At 43.6% G+C, this 19,945-nt stretch overlaps 1 protein-coding gene and 2 non-coding genes across 3 annotated transcripts; all 3 read left to right on the top strand.

Moving 5' to 3' along the window:
• Positions 1–1,891: 1,891 nt before the first annotated feature.
• On the top strand, positions 1,892–13,259 carry RPL10 (ribosomal protein L10). The gene is made up of 7 exons (XM_030194129.1): positions 1,892–1,951; positions 2,053–2,093; positions 5,140–5,198; positions 10,973–11,080; positions 11,268–11,406; positions 11,724–11,886; positions 13,033–13,259. Exons 1-7 carry the CDS (start codon positions 1,907–1,909, stop codon positions 13,186–13,188), a joined length of 711 nt encoding a protein of 236 aa, XP_030049989.1. The 5' UTR covers positions 1,892–1,906; the 3' UTR covers positions 13,189–13,259.
• Positions 11,441–11,578, top strand: LOC115463923. Its single transcript, XR_003941180.1, has one exon. It is a non-coding gene; the product is annotated as a small nucleolar RNA SNORA70 (small nucleolar RNA).
• Positions 12,186–12,323, top strand: LOC115463922. The gene has a single exon (XR_003941179.1). It is a non-coding gene; the product is annotated as a small nucleolar RNA SNORA70 (small nucleolar RNA).
• Positions 13,260–19,945: the final 6,686 nt, after the last annotated feature.

Consider the following 19,945-nt stretch of genomic DNA (forward strand, 5'->3'; position numbering starts at 1 on the left):
AGACTTTGGACATTTTGCACAAAATATCCCAAATCAGAATAGCAAATGTAACCATTTTTGAAATAAGAAAAATGTCTTCTTCTTTTTTTAAATACCATTTTAAGCAAGGTTTTGTGCTTTTATCTTTTTAGGCCATTAAAAAAAAAAAACCTGCACAAGTTAAAAACACACAAAATCAAGACATTGCCCTTTAATGATGCAGCCTGTTCAGAAATCATAGCCATAAGTATAAATTGTTATTCAAATATTATCACATGCATCCACCAGAAGAGGCACATTTAGACTGCCTCTGGACAGAACTTCTGTATGAAGGAAGCCCCTAACTCATTATTCAATACATAACTCATTAGTCTCACTCACACACACAAGGAGTACTCAGGCTGCATATACTGCAGCAGGACATGTTTATCCACTCCTACCCTAGCTAAGATAACATTTAACCATTTCTCTGACCTCATGTGCAACTTTCTTTAAATCAATCACCTTACTTTCTAACTCTTCCTACTTTCTTACCCTTCTATGTGTTACATCTTTGCTTTATCCTTCGCTATCACCTATAATGTTCTATTACATATTGTGTTGACATTGTAAATAGTACTCTAAATAATAATAAATTAGGGCTTGGATAGTCTTCAATAAATTATCAACGATAAAGTATATATCTGACATCCAAATAATGATAGTTATGAGTGATGCACAGTTTAAGTGAGGAAAAAGCCTCAATTACCAAGGAGAACTCCTATGTTGGACAGCCAACTTAAGGGAGCCACCTCGGAATCATCACGGGCTAAAAACCTCTTAAATTCACACTTGAGCCTGATGCTTAAATCTTAGAGGCACTAAGTTGCATTAATCTTGCACTTATCTTAGGACAGCTGTCAAGTCGTATCCACCTTCCACGGCCCGACTTCGGCCTGAGTTTTGGTGACTGCCTCAGGGTCTGTGGTCAAGCGACTAGCTGTATTCATTAAATGCTGCAGTCCTTATTTTCTGTGCATTTAATGAATACAGCTAGTCGGTTGACCACGGACCCTGAGGCAGTCACCGAAACTCGGGCCGAAGTTGGGCCGTGGAAGGTGGATACGACTTGACAGCTGTCCTAAGATAAGTGCAAGATTAATGCAACTTAGTGCCTCTAAGGTTTAAGCATCAGGCTCAAGTGTGAAATGATAAGGTTTTTAGCCCGTGATGATTCTGAGGTGGCTCCCTTAAGTTGGCTGTCCAACATAGGAGTTCTCCTTGGTAATTGAGGTTTTTTCCTCACTTAAACTGTGCATCACTCATAACTATAATTATTTGGATGTCAGATATATACTTTATCATTGTAAATAGTACACCATGCCATACTTTGTATTGTTTTTGAATATTTTTACTGTTGTAATTGTCTATTGCTCATGTTTGATCTATTGTTACTGTACACCGCCTTGAGTGAATTCCTTAAAAAAGGCAGTAAATAAATCCTAATAAATAAATAAATAAATAAATATCTGTGAAATAGTAGTAATAAAAAAAGCAAGTGCATTTTTATAATATACTACTGCATTCCACAAAACAAAAAGGAGCGTTCCCATATGCCATCTTTTTTTTTAATGTAGGCACAGGAAAAAAAAGATGTTAAATGCTCCCAGTTTCAACTTAATTAATGCTTTCCTTTTTAAACTATATTTATAACTAGTAAGTCCGAATGCTTGCTTTGTTTGAGTGTACTAGATGACGTCTGAGCGGGGAAGAGGAAACAAAGGCTTACCTAAGTGGCTTCAACTTTTTTACGCCAACCCGTCTTGAACCTCCTTGGGTGTTTCGCCCGTTTAGATGAAAGACGTACGCAGGCGCATTAGCAGGAAGTGAGGATCGTGCACAGGCGCGAGCCGGTGCTGACGTAGGTGACAAGGCTTTGCTTTGACGCATGCGCTGTGCGCTCTTTCTTTCCTTCTATTTTTCTCACTGCGAGGTGGGTAATGGTGGCTCTGTGAGCTGTTGTGTCACCGTCTGGTTTTGGTTTCTCTTCTCGTTCTCTTTTGGCTTCTTAACCTTGCTTCTGTGTATTTACAGGTACCATCGCCCGCAGCAATGGGCCGCCGTCCCGCCCGCTGGTGAGTGTTCTCATCTACTGTCGCCGCCATGTGCGCAAGGCCCGGGAGAGGGGAAAGGAAGAGAGAGTACACTAAAAAAATATATATAGGGTCGGGACTGTGTGTGCTTATATTGTAAAAGCATCGGCACAAACGATACAGAATGAAGAGACAGGGTTAGGCAAGGTGGGTTTAGCTGATCGCTGTTTGGGATACGGGGCTCGGGATAGAGAGAGGGCGAGCTGATCCTGGTGTAAGAACGAAAGAATGGCTCGGGAGGGAGAGGCCAAAGGAGAGAAACTCCCTGGAAAGGCGAGGGCTTGGAAATATTAATCCTTGGAAATATTAATCCTTTCGTGTAGGATCTGAAAGGATGAAGACCAGATTTTGTTACACCTTTGCTAATGCTCTGGCACCCTTTGGAGGCTCGGTGTAGGTTCAAGCTATGTACTTTAATCCACAGGATACACTATGGTAATGCCCCTGAATACTTGGTAGTTTTGCTGGCAGTTGGTTCTAGTAACCCACTCCTTGTGTTGATTTAACCAAAGAGCATTACCATTTCCAACTTTAAGGAATGCGAATTATAAATCTATTCATGTAATGGCCTTTGCTTGTAGATCTGCTTAGTGCGGGAACTCATTGCCTCTTGACACTAATACCCGATTACCTGAATTTTTGTAAAATGTTAAAGGTGTTATTTATTTTCTTTGTATTTGGGGTAATGATTTGATCTATTGGTTAGAAGTCTGTGATGCCACTTTAAAATTGTAGTTTTTCTACCATTAGTCTAGTTCTTTTAATATGATTGTAATCTGCACTGATCCAGCAATGGTTTGTAGGAGAATATACATTTTACTATAATTGTTACATGCGTAAATGTATGCTTCTCCCCTGTGAACATCTTCTTTCCAAACAAGTTGTATGCGTTTAGAGACTAGTGCTGAGCACACACACACGTGTACACTTACACCCAAAAGTGCTAGTATTTAAGTGCGCAAATGACACATAATTAGGCATCAAGTTACTGAAGGAGGAGGAATCTTGTTTAAAGGTATATAAAGAGAACCATCTGTGACAGAATGAGAGCTGTAAAAATGATAGTTTATGGACTTCTGATATGATGGGTTGTAATGTTTGTGGTCTACTGTTAACCTATTAAAAAAAACCCATATAAAATAAAGCATATACAGAAACAAGTGAAGATCAAGCAAGATAGAAGACCTTATGGCCTAACCAGTCTGCCCATCAATGCCATCTGTAGCTTTGTTGCTGTGTTTTGTAAAAGCTGTAGGCACCTCAAAGAGACCAAATATTCAGGGGCATTACCATAGAGAATTCTTTAAAGTACACAGCTTGAACCTACATTGAGCCTCCAAGGGAGCCAGTGCAGGCTCTTTAGCGAAGGTGTAACAAAATCAGTTTTGCTGTTGTGTTTTGTAAATGTTGTAGGCACCTCAAGGAGGTCTTTGAACGACCCATATATAGTCAAGCTGAGACAATACCAACACCTGAACGACCAATTGAAATTGGTCCTGATCTGCGATATTTTTTATGCGCTGTATCTGAAACTTCATATTGAAATGATTATGCAGGATTATCCCGAGCACCCTCAAGTTTCCAAAACAAAAGAAGTACCCAAAATAATTAAAGATGAACTCAGGAAAGTTTTAGTTGGAGGGGTAAGGCACAAAAACTTAATTTTATTGGTATTTAGCTTCAACTTATATCTAGACACTCATTGTTCCATCTTATTAAAATAGCTAGTTATCGTTGCAGTATTATCCTCAATGGAACTGGACGACTGATGAAAAATTGTCATCTGCATATAGATACATATTATTTAGAGACAAGTTAAAAAGCTTACCCAAACTAGTCATTAAAACGTTAAAAAGAATAGGGGAACCCTGAGGGACTGAGTAATTTGCATTTGTGAACGGCCTGTATGTCAGACTGCAGCTGTTTGGAAAAGACAGCTCACTGCTTGTGAGCCTTATTCTTTGTGCTACACTGCACTAACCAGACAGGGAAAAACATTGGACTGTTCCTGCTGGCTTCATGTTAAGCCCCTGACGCAGCCCTTTAGAGGGTAAAACATGGCCATGTTGGGTGGTTAGAGGAAAATTTTATATGCTGATTTTATTTACCTGCCTTGAATAAATTTTGTTTTAGTTTACCACATGGGTATTTTTTTCTCTGCAACTGGGTACGACATCCAGTTTTCGTGTGTGAAGGCAGAGGCAAATGAGTTAAAGAATTGGACAGCTTCCATTTTATTTACTAAAATGTTGCAGAGATGTCAAGAACAGAGAGAGAACAGTTGTTCCTTTTTTGGCAGGTTGAAGCAATGTGTTTGCTATTAAGAAAAGCTCCCCGGTGTTACTGTTTGTCTTCAAAACCTTTGCAGGCAGATCTTTATTTCTGATTTCAGAACTTCAGTTGATTGATATAAACAGCTATTACTATTTTGCCATCTTTCAAATGGTTCTTTTGTTTTTGATATCATACATTTTCATCCATAAAAATGATCCTTGTGTTCGCCTTGAGCATTATTTTAAAAGGGTACCAACATCTAATGCAGCTGACAATCATACATTAAGTTACTAGGGGCAGTACAGTGTACTATGCAAAATTGTGCAGTAGTGACTAGTGTAATGATTAGGTAAATCTATACAAACACGTTTCAACACTAATCAATAATGAGCTGTCCAAACTCGTATGATATTTTGCAAGGAGAAAATCCCTCAGAAACCTTTTGGATTTGCACAAATCCTAGGTAAAGTAAGATGTTCCCAGGCGCTACATCCATATTACAAAATGTTAGTGAACCTATGATAAAGTAAGACAGTAACATGGTGAATGATGGCACATAATGGCTTATCCGGTCTGCCTCCTCATTCCTGTCTAGGCTGATCCCACAGCTTCTGTTCACAGGTCAAGCCTCTACAACGCTCGCACTGTACTGACTTCAGTGATATTTTTTTATATTTTGATGCAGCTCTTGCATATCTGGAAAAGTTTTTTTCTGTTCTTTTAATATTGCACTTTTTTTGGAAATTTTATTTAGTTACAGATACTGTAAGAACAAGCCTTACCCGAAGTCCCGTTTCTGTAGAGGTGTCCCTGGTAAGTCCACCTTTTTTTCTTTGAATATCAACAAGTACATTGAGGTTTCCTTGTCATCAACAGCAGAGACTTGTGGGTTGTGACTGTCTACCAGCAGGTGGAGATAGAGAATACTGACTGGCCAAGGAGCATACTATCCTATAAGACAGAGCTCAGTTTAATGTGCTGTATCTCCAGCAGACTGATGGATGGTCTCTCACAAGCTCCTGGCATCATCATCTTCTGGTTTGCTCCTGTTCTGGGTTTCCAAGTTCAGTTGAGCCTGGGGCATCTAGGTGAGATGTCAGCCTATTCTAGGGGTACGCCTGGTGGTGCCAGCTCCCTTCCCTCCCTCAGCTCCTGCCACTTCCTGCCCTCTCCTCACAAAAAAAAACAACAGAGAGAATGAAACAGCATACTTCGACTGCAGTGGCTTTTTGTGGAGTAGGGGATTGTCTCTGCTTATTGGACAGTGCTTCCTTCAGCAGAGTGATGTCCTGAGTCACTGAAGAGCTTATGTGCTGTCTTTGTGCTTGCTTCCTGCAGAGTTTCCAGACTGATGCTGGTAATGCCGGTTGCTATGGGGCGTTTCTCCTTCGTCTCCCAACTGATTTCACAGGGGCCTACGGCTAGATTTGGTGGCTTCCCGTTCAGAGGGGTTTTAGCATACTCTTCTTTGCCAGCCATCTTGGTTCTTGTGGTGGACCCCTGAGGATGTCTCTTGTTGGGTCAGGTCTTCCGTTTTCTGTGAAGTCGTTTAACATTTCCTCTCTCCTGTCGCCTGGTGGTGTGGGAATTCTCTCTAACTATTCTCTAGGATTTTGGCCTGCTTGTTTCACGCATGCCCTGGTAGTCATGTGAGCACCTGTCTTGGGTCTGCTTTGTTGTTCATCAGTCCCTACTCAGTAATGGGACCGGGCTGGGCAACATGGGCTGCCAGGTCGCCTCGGCAAGTGGGTAGGATTTCTGTCAGGGCAACTCTGTTGGTAGGCCGGCGTCTGCCACCCTTGCAGGTGGCAAGTTGTGGTTTCATGATGTCTTTGATATGACCTTTGGAGGTTGGCCCCTGGCTTATTCCGAGGAGGAATTTTTTTTGTGTTGTCTGCGTGAGCGACCGGTGGGTTTGCTATACTGGTGGAACTGGTGTGTTTTGACTGGCTGCGTTTTTGGCCCCAGATTCTTGCTCTGTGCTGGTAGTGCCTGCACATCAGTTGGTGTGTTTGGACTTCCCATGGGACCCCAACGGGTTCCAATGATAGCTGGGTGGCACCCCATGCATGACCATCTTCGGTTAGATATTTCCTGGTTTTCTGGAAGCTACAGTGCTCCCTGATTCTCCACTATATTGCAGCGCTATTTCAGTGCTTCTTGTGGGAGCCACAGCAGTAGGCTAGATTAACTGAGGACATATAGTGGGGGAAATAAGTATTTGATCCCTTGCTGATTTTGTAAGTTTGCCCACTGACAAAGACATGAGCAGCCCATAATTGAAGGGTAGGTTATTGGTAACAGTGAGAGATAGCACATCACAAATTAAATCCGGAAAATCACATTGTGGAAAGTATATGAATTTATTTGCATTCTGCAGAGGGAAATAAGTATTTAATCCCTCTGGCAAACAAGACCTAATACTTGGTGGCAAAACCCTTGTTGGCAAGCACAGCGGTCAGACGTCTTCTGTAGTTGATGATGAGGTTTGCACACATGTCAGGAGGAATTTTGGTCCACTCCTCTTTGCAGATCATCTCTAAATCATTAAGAGTTCTGGGCTGTCGCTTGGCAACTCGCAGCTTCAGCTCCCTCCATAAGTTTTCAATGGGATTAAGGTCTGGTGACTGGCTAGGCCACTCCATGACCCTAATGTGCTTCTTCCTGAGCCACTCCTTTGTTGCCTTGGCTGTATGTTTGGGTCATTGTCGTGCTGGAAGACCCAGCCACGACCCATTTTAAGGCCCTGGCGGAGGGAAGGAGGTTGTCACTCAGAATTGTACGGTACATGGCCCCATCCATTCTCCCCATTGATGCGGTGAAGTAGTCCTGTGCCCTTAGCAGAGAAACACCCCCAAAACATAACATTTCCACCTCCATGCTTGACAGTGGGGACGGTGTTCTTTGGGTCATAGGCAGCATTTCTCTTCCTCCAAACACGGCGAGTTGAGTTCATGCCAAAGAGCTCAATTTTTGTCTCATCTGACCACAGCACCTTCTCCCAATCACTCTCGGCATCATCCAGGTGTTCACTGGCAAACTTCAGACGGGCCGTCACATGTGCCTTCCGGAGCAGGGGGACCTTGCGGGCACTGCAGGATTGCAATCCGTTATGTCGTAATGTGTTACCAATGGTTTTCGTGGTGACAGTGGTCCCAGCTGCCTTGAGATCATTGACAAGTTCCCCCCTTGTAGTTGTAGGCTGATTTCTAACCTTCCTCATGATCAAGGATACCCCACGAGGTGAGATTTTGCGTGGAGCCCCAGATCTTTGTCGATTGACAGTCATTTTGTACTTCTTCCATTTTCTTACTATGGCACCAACAGTTGTCTCCTTCTCGCCCAGCGTCTTACTGATGGTTTTGTAGCCCATTCCAGCCTTGTGCAGGTGTATGATCTTGTCCCTGACATCCTTAGACAGCTCCTTGCTCTTGGCCATTTTGTAGAGGTTAGAGTCTGACTGATTCACTGAGTCTGTGGACAGGTGTCTTTCATACAGGTGACCATTGCCGACAGCTGTCTGTCATGCAGGTAACGAGTTGATTTGGAGCATCTACCTGGTCTGTAGGGGCCAGATCTCTTACTGGTTGGTGGGGGATCAATACTTATTTCCCTCTGCAGAATGCAAATAAATTCATATACTTTCCACAATGTGATTTTCCGGATTTAATTTGTGATGTGCTATCTCTCACTGTTACCAATAACCTACCCTTCAATTATGGGCTGCTCATGTCTTTGTCAGTGGGCAAACTTACAAAATCAGCAAGGGATCAAATACTTATTTCCCCCACTGTAGGTTGTTGGCTGTCCTCTTTTCGGTGTCTGTCGCTGCTGATCCTCAAGTTCATATGTGGGACACAACTGCTACTAGTTTTGGTTGTGCTGAGGTTGTATCTGCGCTGGAGTTCCACTGCGGGAGGGGAGTTGCTGGCGGACCATGGTGATTCAGACTTTGCACACTTCCTGGTTATAGTTTAGGCAGCGACAAGGCCTCAGGCATTTTTGTCCCCAGCGATGCCTTCTCTGTTTATAGCACACGGCTCCTCCGGTGGATATAGGATGCTCTGGCTAAGGAACACGGCTCCTTCGCTGGTGGTAGGGGAGCCTCCCTTTTTGGCTGAGAGCTTGCCTCTGTTTCTGGCAGTGGTGTTTGGCTTTCTGCGCTGTCTTGGATGTAGCGCTTGGCTCCATCCCTGGCTGTAATGCAATTTCTGCTAGTCTTCCTCTGCTAGTAGAGCGCAGTTGGGTGGGGAACATGGTTCTCTCGCTGGATATTGTGCATGACCCAGCTGTACTGGTTAGTGTGGCGCGCTATTGCTGGATCCAGAGCATGGCTCCACCTCTGCTAGTCCATTGTTGCTAGTGGAGCACGGCTCCCACTCTGGATATAGAGCATGACTGTGTTTTGGTGGTGGAATGTGTTGCCCTTTTTAGCTGTAGAGTGAGGCTCTGGCTTGGATATAGAACATGCCTCCATCTCCGCATATGGAGCCTGAGGCTTGCGCTGCCAGTGGGTCACATTTCCTGCTTTGGATGGGGCCTAGGCTCTTTTTTTTTTAAACTTTGAATTTTTATTGAAATAACATCTCAAACATAACAACGAGCCATTGGCTCCAGCACATGACAATGCAACAATTTAATTTTTATTTTAACATTATGCTTATAACCCTTTTATCCCCCCCCCCCCCACTAACCTCTCAACAACTGATTCCCCCAACAGCCTAAACCCCCTCAATATCTGTTAGATGAATCCATTCAGGTGCCTCTGGATCCTAGGCTCTTTTCTATGGTTGAGGGGACTCCCTCACCTCTGCTCTGCATGTGGGGCATGACCTGTTATAGGGGGTTTAGTCCTCCTCTCCATTGCTGCATCCAGCCTTTGTCTCAGTCTGTAGGGCATATCTGCCACTTGGGACATGAGGCTCCATGTCTCTTTGGTTGTCGAGCACATCTCCGTTTCTGGCAGTAGAGAGGGGTGCCATCTCTACGCTGGGGCACTCCTTTGTCTCTGCCTTTGTCTCCCAGTTTGCTCTGGATATAGGAAGTGGGGAAGTGGCCTAGTGGTTAGGGTGGTGGACTTAGTTCCTGAGGAACTGAGTTTGATTACTACTTCAGGCACAGGCAGCTCCTTGTGACTCTGGGCAAGTCACTTAACCCTCCATTGGCTCAGGAACAAATAAGTACCTGTATACAATATGTAAGCCGCATTGAGCCTGCCATGAGTGGGAAAGCGCGGGGTACAAATGTAACAAAAATAAATAAAAAAAAAATCTCCTATGCGGAAGCAGTACGGTTCCATCTTTGGTTGGATGGCATGGCTTCGTTTATGTGTATGGAGGGCTTCTCCATGCTTGACGTCTGAGCATGCCACTGTTTCTCTCAGGGTGTGCCTCCCTCTTTGGGTATGTATTTCTGGAACACTACTTCTTTTTGGGGCTTGGTTCTGGTTCTGCCTGGGGACTCCGTCTCTGCATGTTGAGCATAGTTCTGTCTGGCTGTGGAGGGCACCCCTTAGTTGATTTCAGGTGCACTTCATCTTGTGCTGGAGAGCACACTGGGGGGGGGGGGGGGGGGGCGCGGCAAGCTCTTTCCAGTCCTGGGAAGGGAGCACATCTCCACCTATGCCAGTGGAGCACACCCTCATCTCTGGTGATGGATCTCAGCTCCCTTTCCGGATGTTGACTGAATTGCAGGATTTGGCGGAAGTAGCCACTTGTTCTCGGGGTTCTCAATGCTCTCCGGTGTTAAGATGGGAAGATGACTCTTTCGAGGGTTATGGTACCTGGCTGTTTCGGGTGTGGAGGCCGCCTCTGGGGCTCCTTTATTGGCAGGAGGGCATCACCCAGTTCTAGGGGTAGTGTGCCACCTCATTTCTGAATGAGGGGTCTAGGCCATGTGGAGCTCCCTCTCTGCTGGCGATCCCACCCCAGCACGTGTGTTCTTTGGATTCTCCTCTGTTTCTGGATGGTTGGCCTTCTTCCAGTCGGTCGTGATAGTGACGCAGTTTCTGAGAGAGGGGGCACTGACACATGTGCCGTACCCTCCGGGCTCGGTACCGCAGCTCTCTCCGGTGGTTGGGCGGTGATTCCTTTTTTTACTGATGGGCACGACTTTGTTCCTGCTTATTTCTCACTCCTGTACTGCTGACAACACATCTCTACAGGCAGAGAACATCTCCCTCGCTGCATCATTTCCATGGATTTAGTGGGTCTCGGGGTCTCTCTCTCTCTCTCCTGGGCTCTAAGTAAACCAGCAATGTCAGTCTGTTTGTGAGGCCTTGGGAGCTTCACAGTGAATATTTGTGGGGCACTTGCTTATCTGTGTGACTTGATGGGAGGGGGGTCATTTGTGTATTGTGGTTACCCAGCCCTTGAACTGAATTTACAACTACTAAAGTAGGGTATATATCTAGGTAAGTACCTTGACAGGTGACAGAGAGGATTTCTTCCTTACTGTTCCTTTGAGCAGGGACTGGCCTTCTTTGTTAAACTGTACAGTGCTGCGTAACGCTAGTAGCGCACTAGAAATGTTAAGTAGTAGTAGTAGTACTGTTGCATCTCAAAGGTTTTTATTTTTCTTATCCTCAGATTCCAAGATCAGGATTTTTGACTTGGGCAGGAAGAAGGCTAAGGTAGATGAGTTCCCACTGTGTGGACACATGGTATCTGATGAATATGAGCAGCTGTCATCTGAAGGTAAGGGGAAGGACTCTGACTTGATTCATACAGCTCACACAATTGCTTTTAGTAGGTAAAGTGAAATAGAGCAACAGAACGGGTTAAAACATGCACCCAAAACATTGATTAGTGTTATGACTTTTAAGATTTGGGCTGTATCCTGATGCCCTTGCGTACTGATTACCCATTTTCTCTGTCTTTGTAGCTCTGGAAGCCGCTCGTATCTGTGCCAATAAGTACATGGTGAAGAGCTGTGGCAAGGATGGGTTTCACATCCGAGTGCGCCTGCATCCCTTCCATGTTATCCGCATCAATAAGATGTTGTCCTGTGCTGGTGCTGACAGGTGAGCTGAAACCTTAGTTCTCCCAAATGTGCGTTTGCAGTCAGTTAAGCCGACCAGCTCCTGCCTTTCCTGTTGGGAGGTGGTGTGCAATGGCTGCATACAGTGACATTCCCTGGTTGTGTAAGTGCTCTGTCCTATTTTCAGAGTGCTCTAAGGGACCTCGGAGACAGTTTTGACTTCATTTTTTGCCTGTCTTTGGTTGTATATGAAAATTGAATTAGGCAGCTCATATTTGGTTCTACTTTTCCTTGAGGTGCAAGGCTGTAAAATCTCTCAGAAAAGACCTTATGAGGCTGTTGTGCATTCTCTTCCTACAGGCTTCAGACTGGGATGCGTGGTGCCTTTGGTAAGCCCCAGGGCACAGTGGCCCGTGTGCACATTGGTCAGGTGATCATGTCTATCCGCACCAAGACTCAGAACAAAGAGCATGTGATTGAGGCATTGCGCCGTGCAAAGTTTAAGTTTCCTGGGCGTCAGAAGGTGAGGCATCGGACCAGGCAACCCTAATTTTATATATGGTATAGGTGATGATTCTCTTGCTAGAAAGAACTGAGGCAGGTTCCTATTGAGTCTTAGCAGCTTCCCCCATATTTCTCATTGAGCATTTGAAGAAACAATTAACATAGAAAATCTTTCAGGAAGTCTTAATTAAAATTTCCACAAAAGCAAGGAACTAACAAAGTTTGGCACCCTTTTAGTAATTACTACCTTTATTTCTGGAAATGGTAAAATAACATCTGCACACCCCTTTACAATCTTTCTTTAAAACTGCTTTCTATTTGCAGTCAATTAAGCCGACCAGCTCCTGCCTTTCCTGTTGGGAGATGGTGTGCAATGGCTGCATACAGTGACATTCCCTGGTTGTGTAAGTGCTCTGTCCTATTTACAGAGTGCTCTAAGGGACCTCGGAGACAAGCTTTTCTCTTTTCCAGCCATTCCCATGTAATGTGGATGGGAACTGGAAGCTGAGGCACTGGATAGGTTTACAGAAACTGCCAAACTCATGCGCAGTAACACTGACACCAAGGTCTTAGTAACCTGGTTAAAATAATTGTTCACTTTGAAGTTGAGACTTCAGTCTGGCCTTGTGCACGTACCCGTATCTATATATTTTTAGTTTACTTATATTTGTTATTTCAGCGTTTATATCCCATATTATCCAATAGAATATTGTTTCAATGTGGCTTCTTTTGAAAATCAAATTATGCATTTGGTGGTGAAGAAGGTGTAGTAGTCCATTTTGAGAAAGAGGACTAGTTGTGGCCAGGTTTTCTGACTTGAATTTAGCTTGGGAGAGTAGCTGTATTTTGGCCTGTGATGTTGGTGCAGCTGGGTTTAGAACTGTGGTTCACAACCCAGCCAGTCAGAGTTTTAGGATACCCACAATGAATATGCATATGGTAAATTTTTATTCAGTGGAGACTGCCTGCAAATCTATCATATGCATATTCATTATGGGTATCTTGGCTTGGACTGGGTTGAGAACCCCTGGTTTAGAGCGATTATTGGTTTGTGTAGCTTACTGTCCATATTTTAAATTTTGGTCTGTTGACTTGCTTATTTGCGCCAGCTTATAATTTCCAATGAATGCTGTGTTGACCATAACTTGTCTGTCTTCTCCTTTAGATCCACATTTCTAAGAAATGGGGCTTCACAAAGTTCAATGCCAATGACTTTGAAACCATGGTCACTGAGAAGCGCCTTATCCCTGATGGCTGTGGTGTGAAGTATATTCCCAGCCGGGGTCCCCTTAACAAGTGGCGTGCCTTGCATGCAGCCTGAGTCTCATGTGCTTGGGGGAAGTCAGAAATGACTGGATAGAATAAAAGGCTGAATAAAGATTTTGGATGTTGGCTCTTGGTTGTGTTTTTTTTTGGGGTGGGGGGGGGGAAGGGAGACTATATTGGGTAACTGAGTACAGAAACGTTTATGGCCCTGATGGCCTGTCACAGTACAGAATGATGATGCAGGAAGACAAAATAGACTCCAGTAATGGGTAAATAATTATTTCAGTGCATCAAAAGAAATCAGACATACTCAAAAGACAGTATTGAAGTTTTTTTTGTCCATTTGGTTGTGGCTTGTGCTGCTGCGGCGGCAGTTTTAATAGTAGATGCTATAACATTCCTTGTCCCTTCAGAGCTCATGGTCCCTTACAATCCAATTCTACAGGATAGTGGTCATTGATTTGCCAGAGCCTTGTTGGAGTCTGTAGCCACCTTAGCTAAACCCTAACTGCTTACTGCCAGGACACCCATGCTCTTGGATTTTTGTTTCTTACACTACTAAAACAAATAATACTCATTCAGAAGTAACATAAAAAAGAAAAGTTTATTCTGCTAAGAAGTACATACTAGCTCAAGCAAGTCTGAAATACAGAAAAGACATGAGGTAGACTTTCCTGGGTCCATGCCAGCTCCCTGCCATGGAAATCAGGAAGTCCATCCTACATAGATTTCCTTAATTTTTATACAATAGATTTAGTACCTGTTATACAATAATCCAGAAACTAATTACCATTTTAGCACATCCCACTAACCAATCATCTACTTTCCTAATCCCACATATCTGACTTTTAGCCTATCAATTATCAATTCATAACCCTGATTCCTAGAATAGCAGTTACACTATTCCACCTGCCTGAATTACAAGCCATGCTATCTTCATCCACCTACTAGTAACTTCTCTCCCACCATACCTTCTGTCACAAATTCTAAACACACCTCATGCTACAAGTCACATATCCAGACTATATACCTGCTGCCCAGTGGCGTAGCTAGGTGGGGTGCAGGGGGAGCGGTTGCTCCCCTAAACGGATTTTTTTTTTTAAATGGCGCCTATAATGTCTTGAATCGGCGGGGCAGACACTTTTTTTTTTAAATTTGCACTTTCTCCCTGTCTTCTCCCTTAGTTCCCACCCCACCGTTCCATGACACCTCCCTCCAGTCCAGCCCAATGCCACTTTCAGTTTTCCCTCTCCTCCCTCCCCAACTGTCATGCCTATTTTGAGCGTGCCCTGAAACCTGCCTGATTGACGCTGGACTGGGCTCAGATTCCTTGCCCTGCTAGCGTCACGACTCGCGAGTCCCTCGCGCACGCACAGGAAGTGTCTGAGAGGAGCGGGACGTGGATGGTCGAGGGAAGGATGTGAGTCTGACTGACGCCGGCGTGCTATCGCTGCAGGGGCGGGGCTGGTGGTAAATGAAGCAGCTTTGATGAAGGTCCGGGTAGGGGGGGCAAGAAACCGGCACTGGACTCGGAGGGAGAAAGAGAGGGGGGCAACAAAGCAGTGCTGGACTTGGGAGGAGAAGAGAAGGGGGAAACAAAGCGGTGTTTGACTCCGGGGGGGGGGGGGGGAGAGAAGAAGGAAACAATAGTAAACGCTACTGAAAACAATAGCAAAAAGATTATTAGCAAGAAGGGGTTTCCTGTGTGTGGTCGTCCATATGTAAAAAGTCTAGAGCTGTTGTAGCTGGATGGGTGCCTTAAAAGGTGGAGGACAAAATTTATTTTTTGGATTTTTTTTTTTTTTTTACAGCTTTTCCATTTATTTGAAAGCTTCCCATATCTAGATTTAAATACCATGAAATAAAAATTGAATATCACTAAAACAGCTTTTAGTGATGTTCAATTTTTATTTCATGATATTTAAATCTAGATATGGGAAGCTGGTAGAAACAAGCAGTTATCGCTGTATTTTGTGCTCATTTTTCTGCACTCTTCTATACAATACAGATGCAGAAATTTCAGTGAGAATACCCTGTTTCTTGGTCTTGATTTTAACTGTTCATCTGTTTCTGTAATCTGCCTTTGGGAAGCCTAGTGTTGTAAAGATGGGATATATTGAAATTAAATGGAAATAGAATTAAACTCTCTTTCCATTGGGGCACATGGAATCACATCTGTATCTGATGTCTGTTTTGGTAACTTGGTGGCCCTTTACTAACATCTCTGCATTAATACAGGGGGTGTCCCTATAGCCAGCCCCTCCAAATGACACAGATTTAAAATGTAGAACAAATTAGTACTCTAATCGATTAAACCAATACTTCCTCTGTGTACATCCATATGCTGCACAAGCCAGCATGTTTGAAAATAAGTGAGATTAAATTAAAATGCTACCAACAATAAAGAACGACAACAAGGATGTAGCAGCTCATAGGCTTGCTTGCTTTGTTTTGAACGTACTAGATGGCTGCGCGGGGAAAGGGGAAACATAGACTATTGGCTTTAACATTTTGATGTCATCATCCCATCTCCTGTTTTCTTCAACCTTGATGTCAGACTTGATGGGATTGGAAGGAGGCGATACTAGACCTTTGGAGGGGGGACAAGGGGAGGAATGAGGAGATGCTGGATCCAGGCAGAGGGAAGGAGCAGAAGATGGATGGGACTGGGAGAGGTTGGGGCAGAGGGAAGAAGCAGTAGATGGATGGGACTGGGAGAGGTGGGGCAGAGGGAAGGAGCAGGAGATTGATGGTACTGGGAGGGGTGGTGAGCAGAGGGAAGAAGCAGTAGATGGGACTGGGGGGTGGGAGAGGGGAAGAAGCAGGATGTGAAAATAGGGATATAAGAAGAAGGGCAAGAAAAGGAGATGATGTGGGGAAAGGTTGAGAAATAATGTGAATGACCTGGAAGACTGGAAAGAGGATAAGAGGCATTGAAAAGGGATTGGGGTACTGGTGAGGGGTATAGGAGAAGGGGATGAGTTTCTGAAGGGAGTTGAGTTAGGGTAGAAGGGGTTAAAAAGATGGTGAAAGAGAAGCTATTGGGCATGGGGTATAGGGTAACAGAAGAGTGACCTTGGAGGGAAGGCGACATGGATAGAGCTGGGACCGATAGGGTGATGAGATGCAGTGGAGGGTGGATGATGAGAAAGAGAGTACAGAGAGGATGGGAATTGGGGACTAATGAAGTGGGTGAAAGATGGGAGAGGAACTTAAGAGACTGGGTAAGGGAGAGATAGAGGGGGGAGTGGGAGTGCTGGAAAGGGAATGAGAGGGAGATGGTCAAAGCCAGTAGGTAGATGGATACTAAGGACTAAAGAGTGAGAGAAAAGTGTGTATGTGGGGTGGGGGGGGGGGGACATAAAATGAAAGATCAGTGGTAGACAGATGCAGAGGACAGGAAGAAGACGAGAAGTGCAAGGAAAAGCCAACCTGGAAAAGAATTTAGGAGCAGACTGACACATGAAAAGTGGAAAAGAGACTGGGACCAGCCCAACTAGAAGAAAATGCTCAGACAACATAGGTAGAAAACAAAACATTCTTTTTATTTAATGCTTTTTAAGGACTAAGATGTGCCTGCTTTGTGAAATGTACATTTTTTTTTGTATTGTATTTTGCAGAGTACAGGAGAAAATACATTTCTGTTTCTCTTTTACCAGTATTTGCACTGCTTACAGAGTCTGGCTTTCTTGAAGAGATCTATATTTCATTTTTGTGGGCATGTTTTTTGTGGTTCCCTATTTTGTATCACATGAGGGTCTGTCCGTGTTCTGCAAATGTGACAGGTGACAAATTCTGCTAGCATGTATTGTTTTGTGTAGGAATGTGTAAACAGTCCAGCATGCTCCATTTTCCAGTAGCAGGTATATTGGTGCTCTAGGGTCCAGTGTCTTTTCATAGGTGGGTTAGGGCTCTTGTGTGTTAAGTTTTCTGTATAGATTTTGAGTGTCTTTTTGTAGGGTTTTGTGTTATTTCATAAAGTGTCTGGCCTTATTGTTTTTGATATGCTGACTTCATATTCAGCATTTTAGTCTGGTGTGTGTGTTTTTTTTTTTTTTTTTAAATAGCCTTAACGACTATGTATGAGATGTACATATGCAAATGAATATGCAAATGTGCCAAGCTACACCCTTTGCCCCCAAAAATGAAACAGTCAAACTATGCCATGTCTGGCGCCTATTGTACAAAAGTCTGCTCCCCCAGACATCAGAACCTAGCTATGCCTCTGCTGCTGCCCTTGTGGTTAAGCTAGCAGACTGTTCTAACTTACCCTTTTCACTATCCAGATACAATGTGGTTTCAAACTATGAAACACAGGAAATCTTGACCCAAGAGTAAATCTAAATATCCATTTAAATTATCTTAATTACATTGGACCATTCTATATGCATATACTTATCTTCTAAAAGCTTGTAACAAAGTAACCTATAAAATTCATCTTGTATAGTATCTTACCCTAAACATGACCTTAACATTGGTCAGCAAAAATACAGGGAAAAAAACAGTTTTTTTTCCATTCTGCGATGCACTCCCTAAGATCTTGTATAACCATCTCTTGCCCACACACATCTGTCTCAGTAAAAAGGTCCATGTCCCCTTCTCCCATGACTTTACCCAACAAATCACACTAAATATGTAAACATGCTTTGGGGTCTGTAGAAGTGTGGGGGTCACAAACAGGCCACCTTGCACCCAGATCTAGTTAGCAAGGCTTTGAAAACAACACAGAATAATTGGGGGGGGGGGGGGGGGGGGGGGGGGTGAAATCTTACAGTTAAGCCATGTTTGTTTATTATCCAGAGGAGTGCTGAAGCTAAGTACACTTTATTTGGATTCAAAGACTGATAAAATAGAAAAAGAAAGGGTTTTTTTTTCTATGATTGATTCGGCTGAGGTCTAGCATTGAGGAATTGTGTGCAAATTGCTCTGTGGCACCAAGATCTTTTTTTACTCCTTGCACAGTGTTTCTGCCTATATAACCTAATTGAAAGGTTACCTGCACTCCCTCACTTTGAATTGTGTGGCATGCTGCTTTGATTGCAGTTGCTCTTTGCTGTCTTGCCCTACCTCCTATCCCCAGCAGCTGCTGCCCTATATGACTGTTTAGTGTGCCTAATGGTTAATCCAGCTCTGCTAGTTGGGATACCCGTTATTAAAGCCACACAGTGATGCTGCTATCCATGAGATTCAGGTCACTTCCTCCGTATGGGACCACAGAACTGCAGCGAAGACACCAAGAATCTTAGAAATTCTGGTTTGAGTTAAAAATAAGGTATTTATTTGTAGCATTTATACCCTGCTCTTTCCCGCTCGATAGCAGGTTCAGTGCGGCTTACAGTGTATGGGTACAGTATATCACAGAGATAACGCAATGTTTGGGTACAAATCTAACGATAACACAATGTATGGGTACAAAGTATCCCATAAATAACACAGTTGTATAGAGAAGGATGAGAGGAAAGAGAATATGGGGGGAAGAATGGGTTATGGTTAATGTAGGTGGTGTGGATTGGGTTCGTGAGTTAAGTTGGGTCGTTTGGGTAGGCTTGTTTGAAGAGGTAGCTTTTGGAAGGGTAGGTGTTCGTGGTTGTTCGGATGTATCTTGGTATGCCGTTCCAGAATTGGCTGCCTATGACGTAGAAGTTGGATGCGTAGTAGGTTTTATATTTGAGACCCTTGCAGTTGGGGAGGTGAAGATTGAGATATGTTCGCGAAGATATGGACCCGTTCCTGGCTGGAAGGTCGATTAGATTGGTCATGTAACTTGGAGAGTCTCCATGTAGGATCTTATGGATCAGTGTGTGGACTTTGAAGTTTATTTGTTCTTTGATAGGGAGCCAGTGGAGTTTTTCGCGGAGTGGTGTTGCGCTTTCAAATCGTGATTTACCAAAAATGAGTCTGGCTGCCGTGTTTTGGGCGGTTTGGAGTTTTTTCAGGATTTGGGCTTTGCAACCAATGAAGATGCTGTTGCAGTAGTCAGCATGGGTGAGTACTGTGGATTGTACCAGATTGCGGAAAGTTGTTTGGGGGAGGAATGGTTTTACTCTTTTCAGTACCCAAATCATGTTGACCATCTTCATCATGGCTTTTGCGTGGGTGTCTAGAGTTAGGTGATTGTCTAACGTTACACCCAGAATTTTTAGATTGTCGGATATTGGGATTGTAACGTCGAGTAGCCATATTTTATGGGAGCTCATCCTTCAATAATCTGAAGGAAAGAAGAGTGCAAGTAAAACCAACCGATTTTTACTTGCACTTTAGAGCTGCTTGATCTAACACTATTTTATGGCAACGAACATCACCTGGATTTCAATAAATGCTCACGCAGCTTTCTTCATGGTGGATTAGAATCTGCTTTATTTACACACATACATAACATCAGAGCTGTCAGTTGTAACAGTATAAATGCAACTTCCCGTATAAGCAGTACAAGAGGCACTTAGAAAAATCATGTATTTATAAAACATATTTTCTGATAAAATCTTTGTAATCTAGTTTGTGTACTGTGAACAATGATTGTAGTGAAGAAAATAATCAGGTCAATATTGAGTCCGCAGTGGTCAACAATTTTTTAAAGCGTTGGCTGACTATTGCTGGCTGAATTGGTCCACAATACGTAATTTTCTCCTCTTTTCATTAACGAAGGACAGTCAATCAAATAATAAACCGTAAACTCTTTCCATTGCAAGAGGAGATATTCAGTGTCAGATCTAGTGGCATTGAATATCCAGGATTTTCATGGTCCCTGGAAGCTATTTAGGTTTGATGGTTATTCAATGCTGGTACCCAGATAACTCAGGGCAAGTTCTTTC

Source organism: Microcaecilia unicolor, chromosome 2, assembly GCF_901765095.1.
Source record: "Microcaecilia unicolor chromosome 2, aMicUni1.1, whole genome shotgun sequence".
In the NCBI taxonomy this organism is placed as follows: Eukaryota; Metazoa; Chordata; class Amphibia; order Gymnophiona; family Siphonopidae; genus Microcaecilia; species Microcaecilia unicolor.

Bases quoted from the DNA above. Each gene is read 5' to 3' on its own strand.
- RPL10 (XM_030194129.1), top strand. From the start codon at position 1,907: ATGCGCTGTGCGCTCTTTCTTTCCTTCTATTTTTCTCACTGCGAG. The intron at 2,094-5,139 runs GTGAGTGTTCTC...AATTTTATTTAG, and splicing joins GGCCGCCGTCCCGCCCGCTG to TTACAGATACTGTAAGAACA. The intron at 11,887-13,032 runs GTGAGGCATCGG...CTTCTCCTTTAG, and splicing joins AGTTTCCTGGGCGTCAGAAG to ATCCACATTTCTAAGAAATG.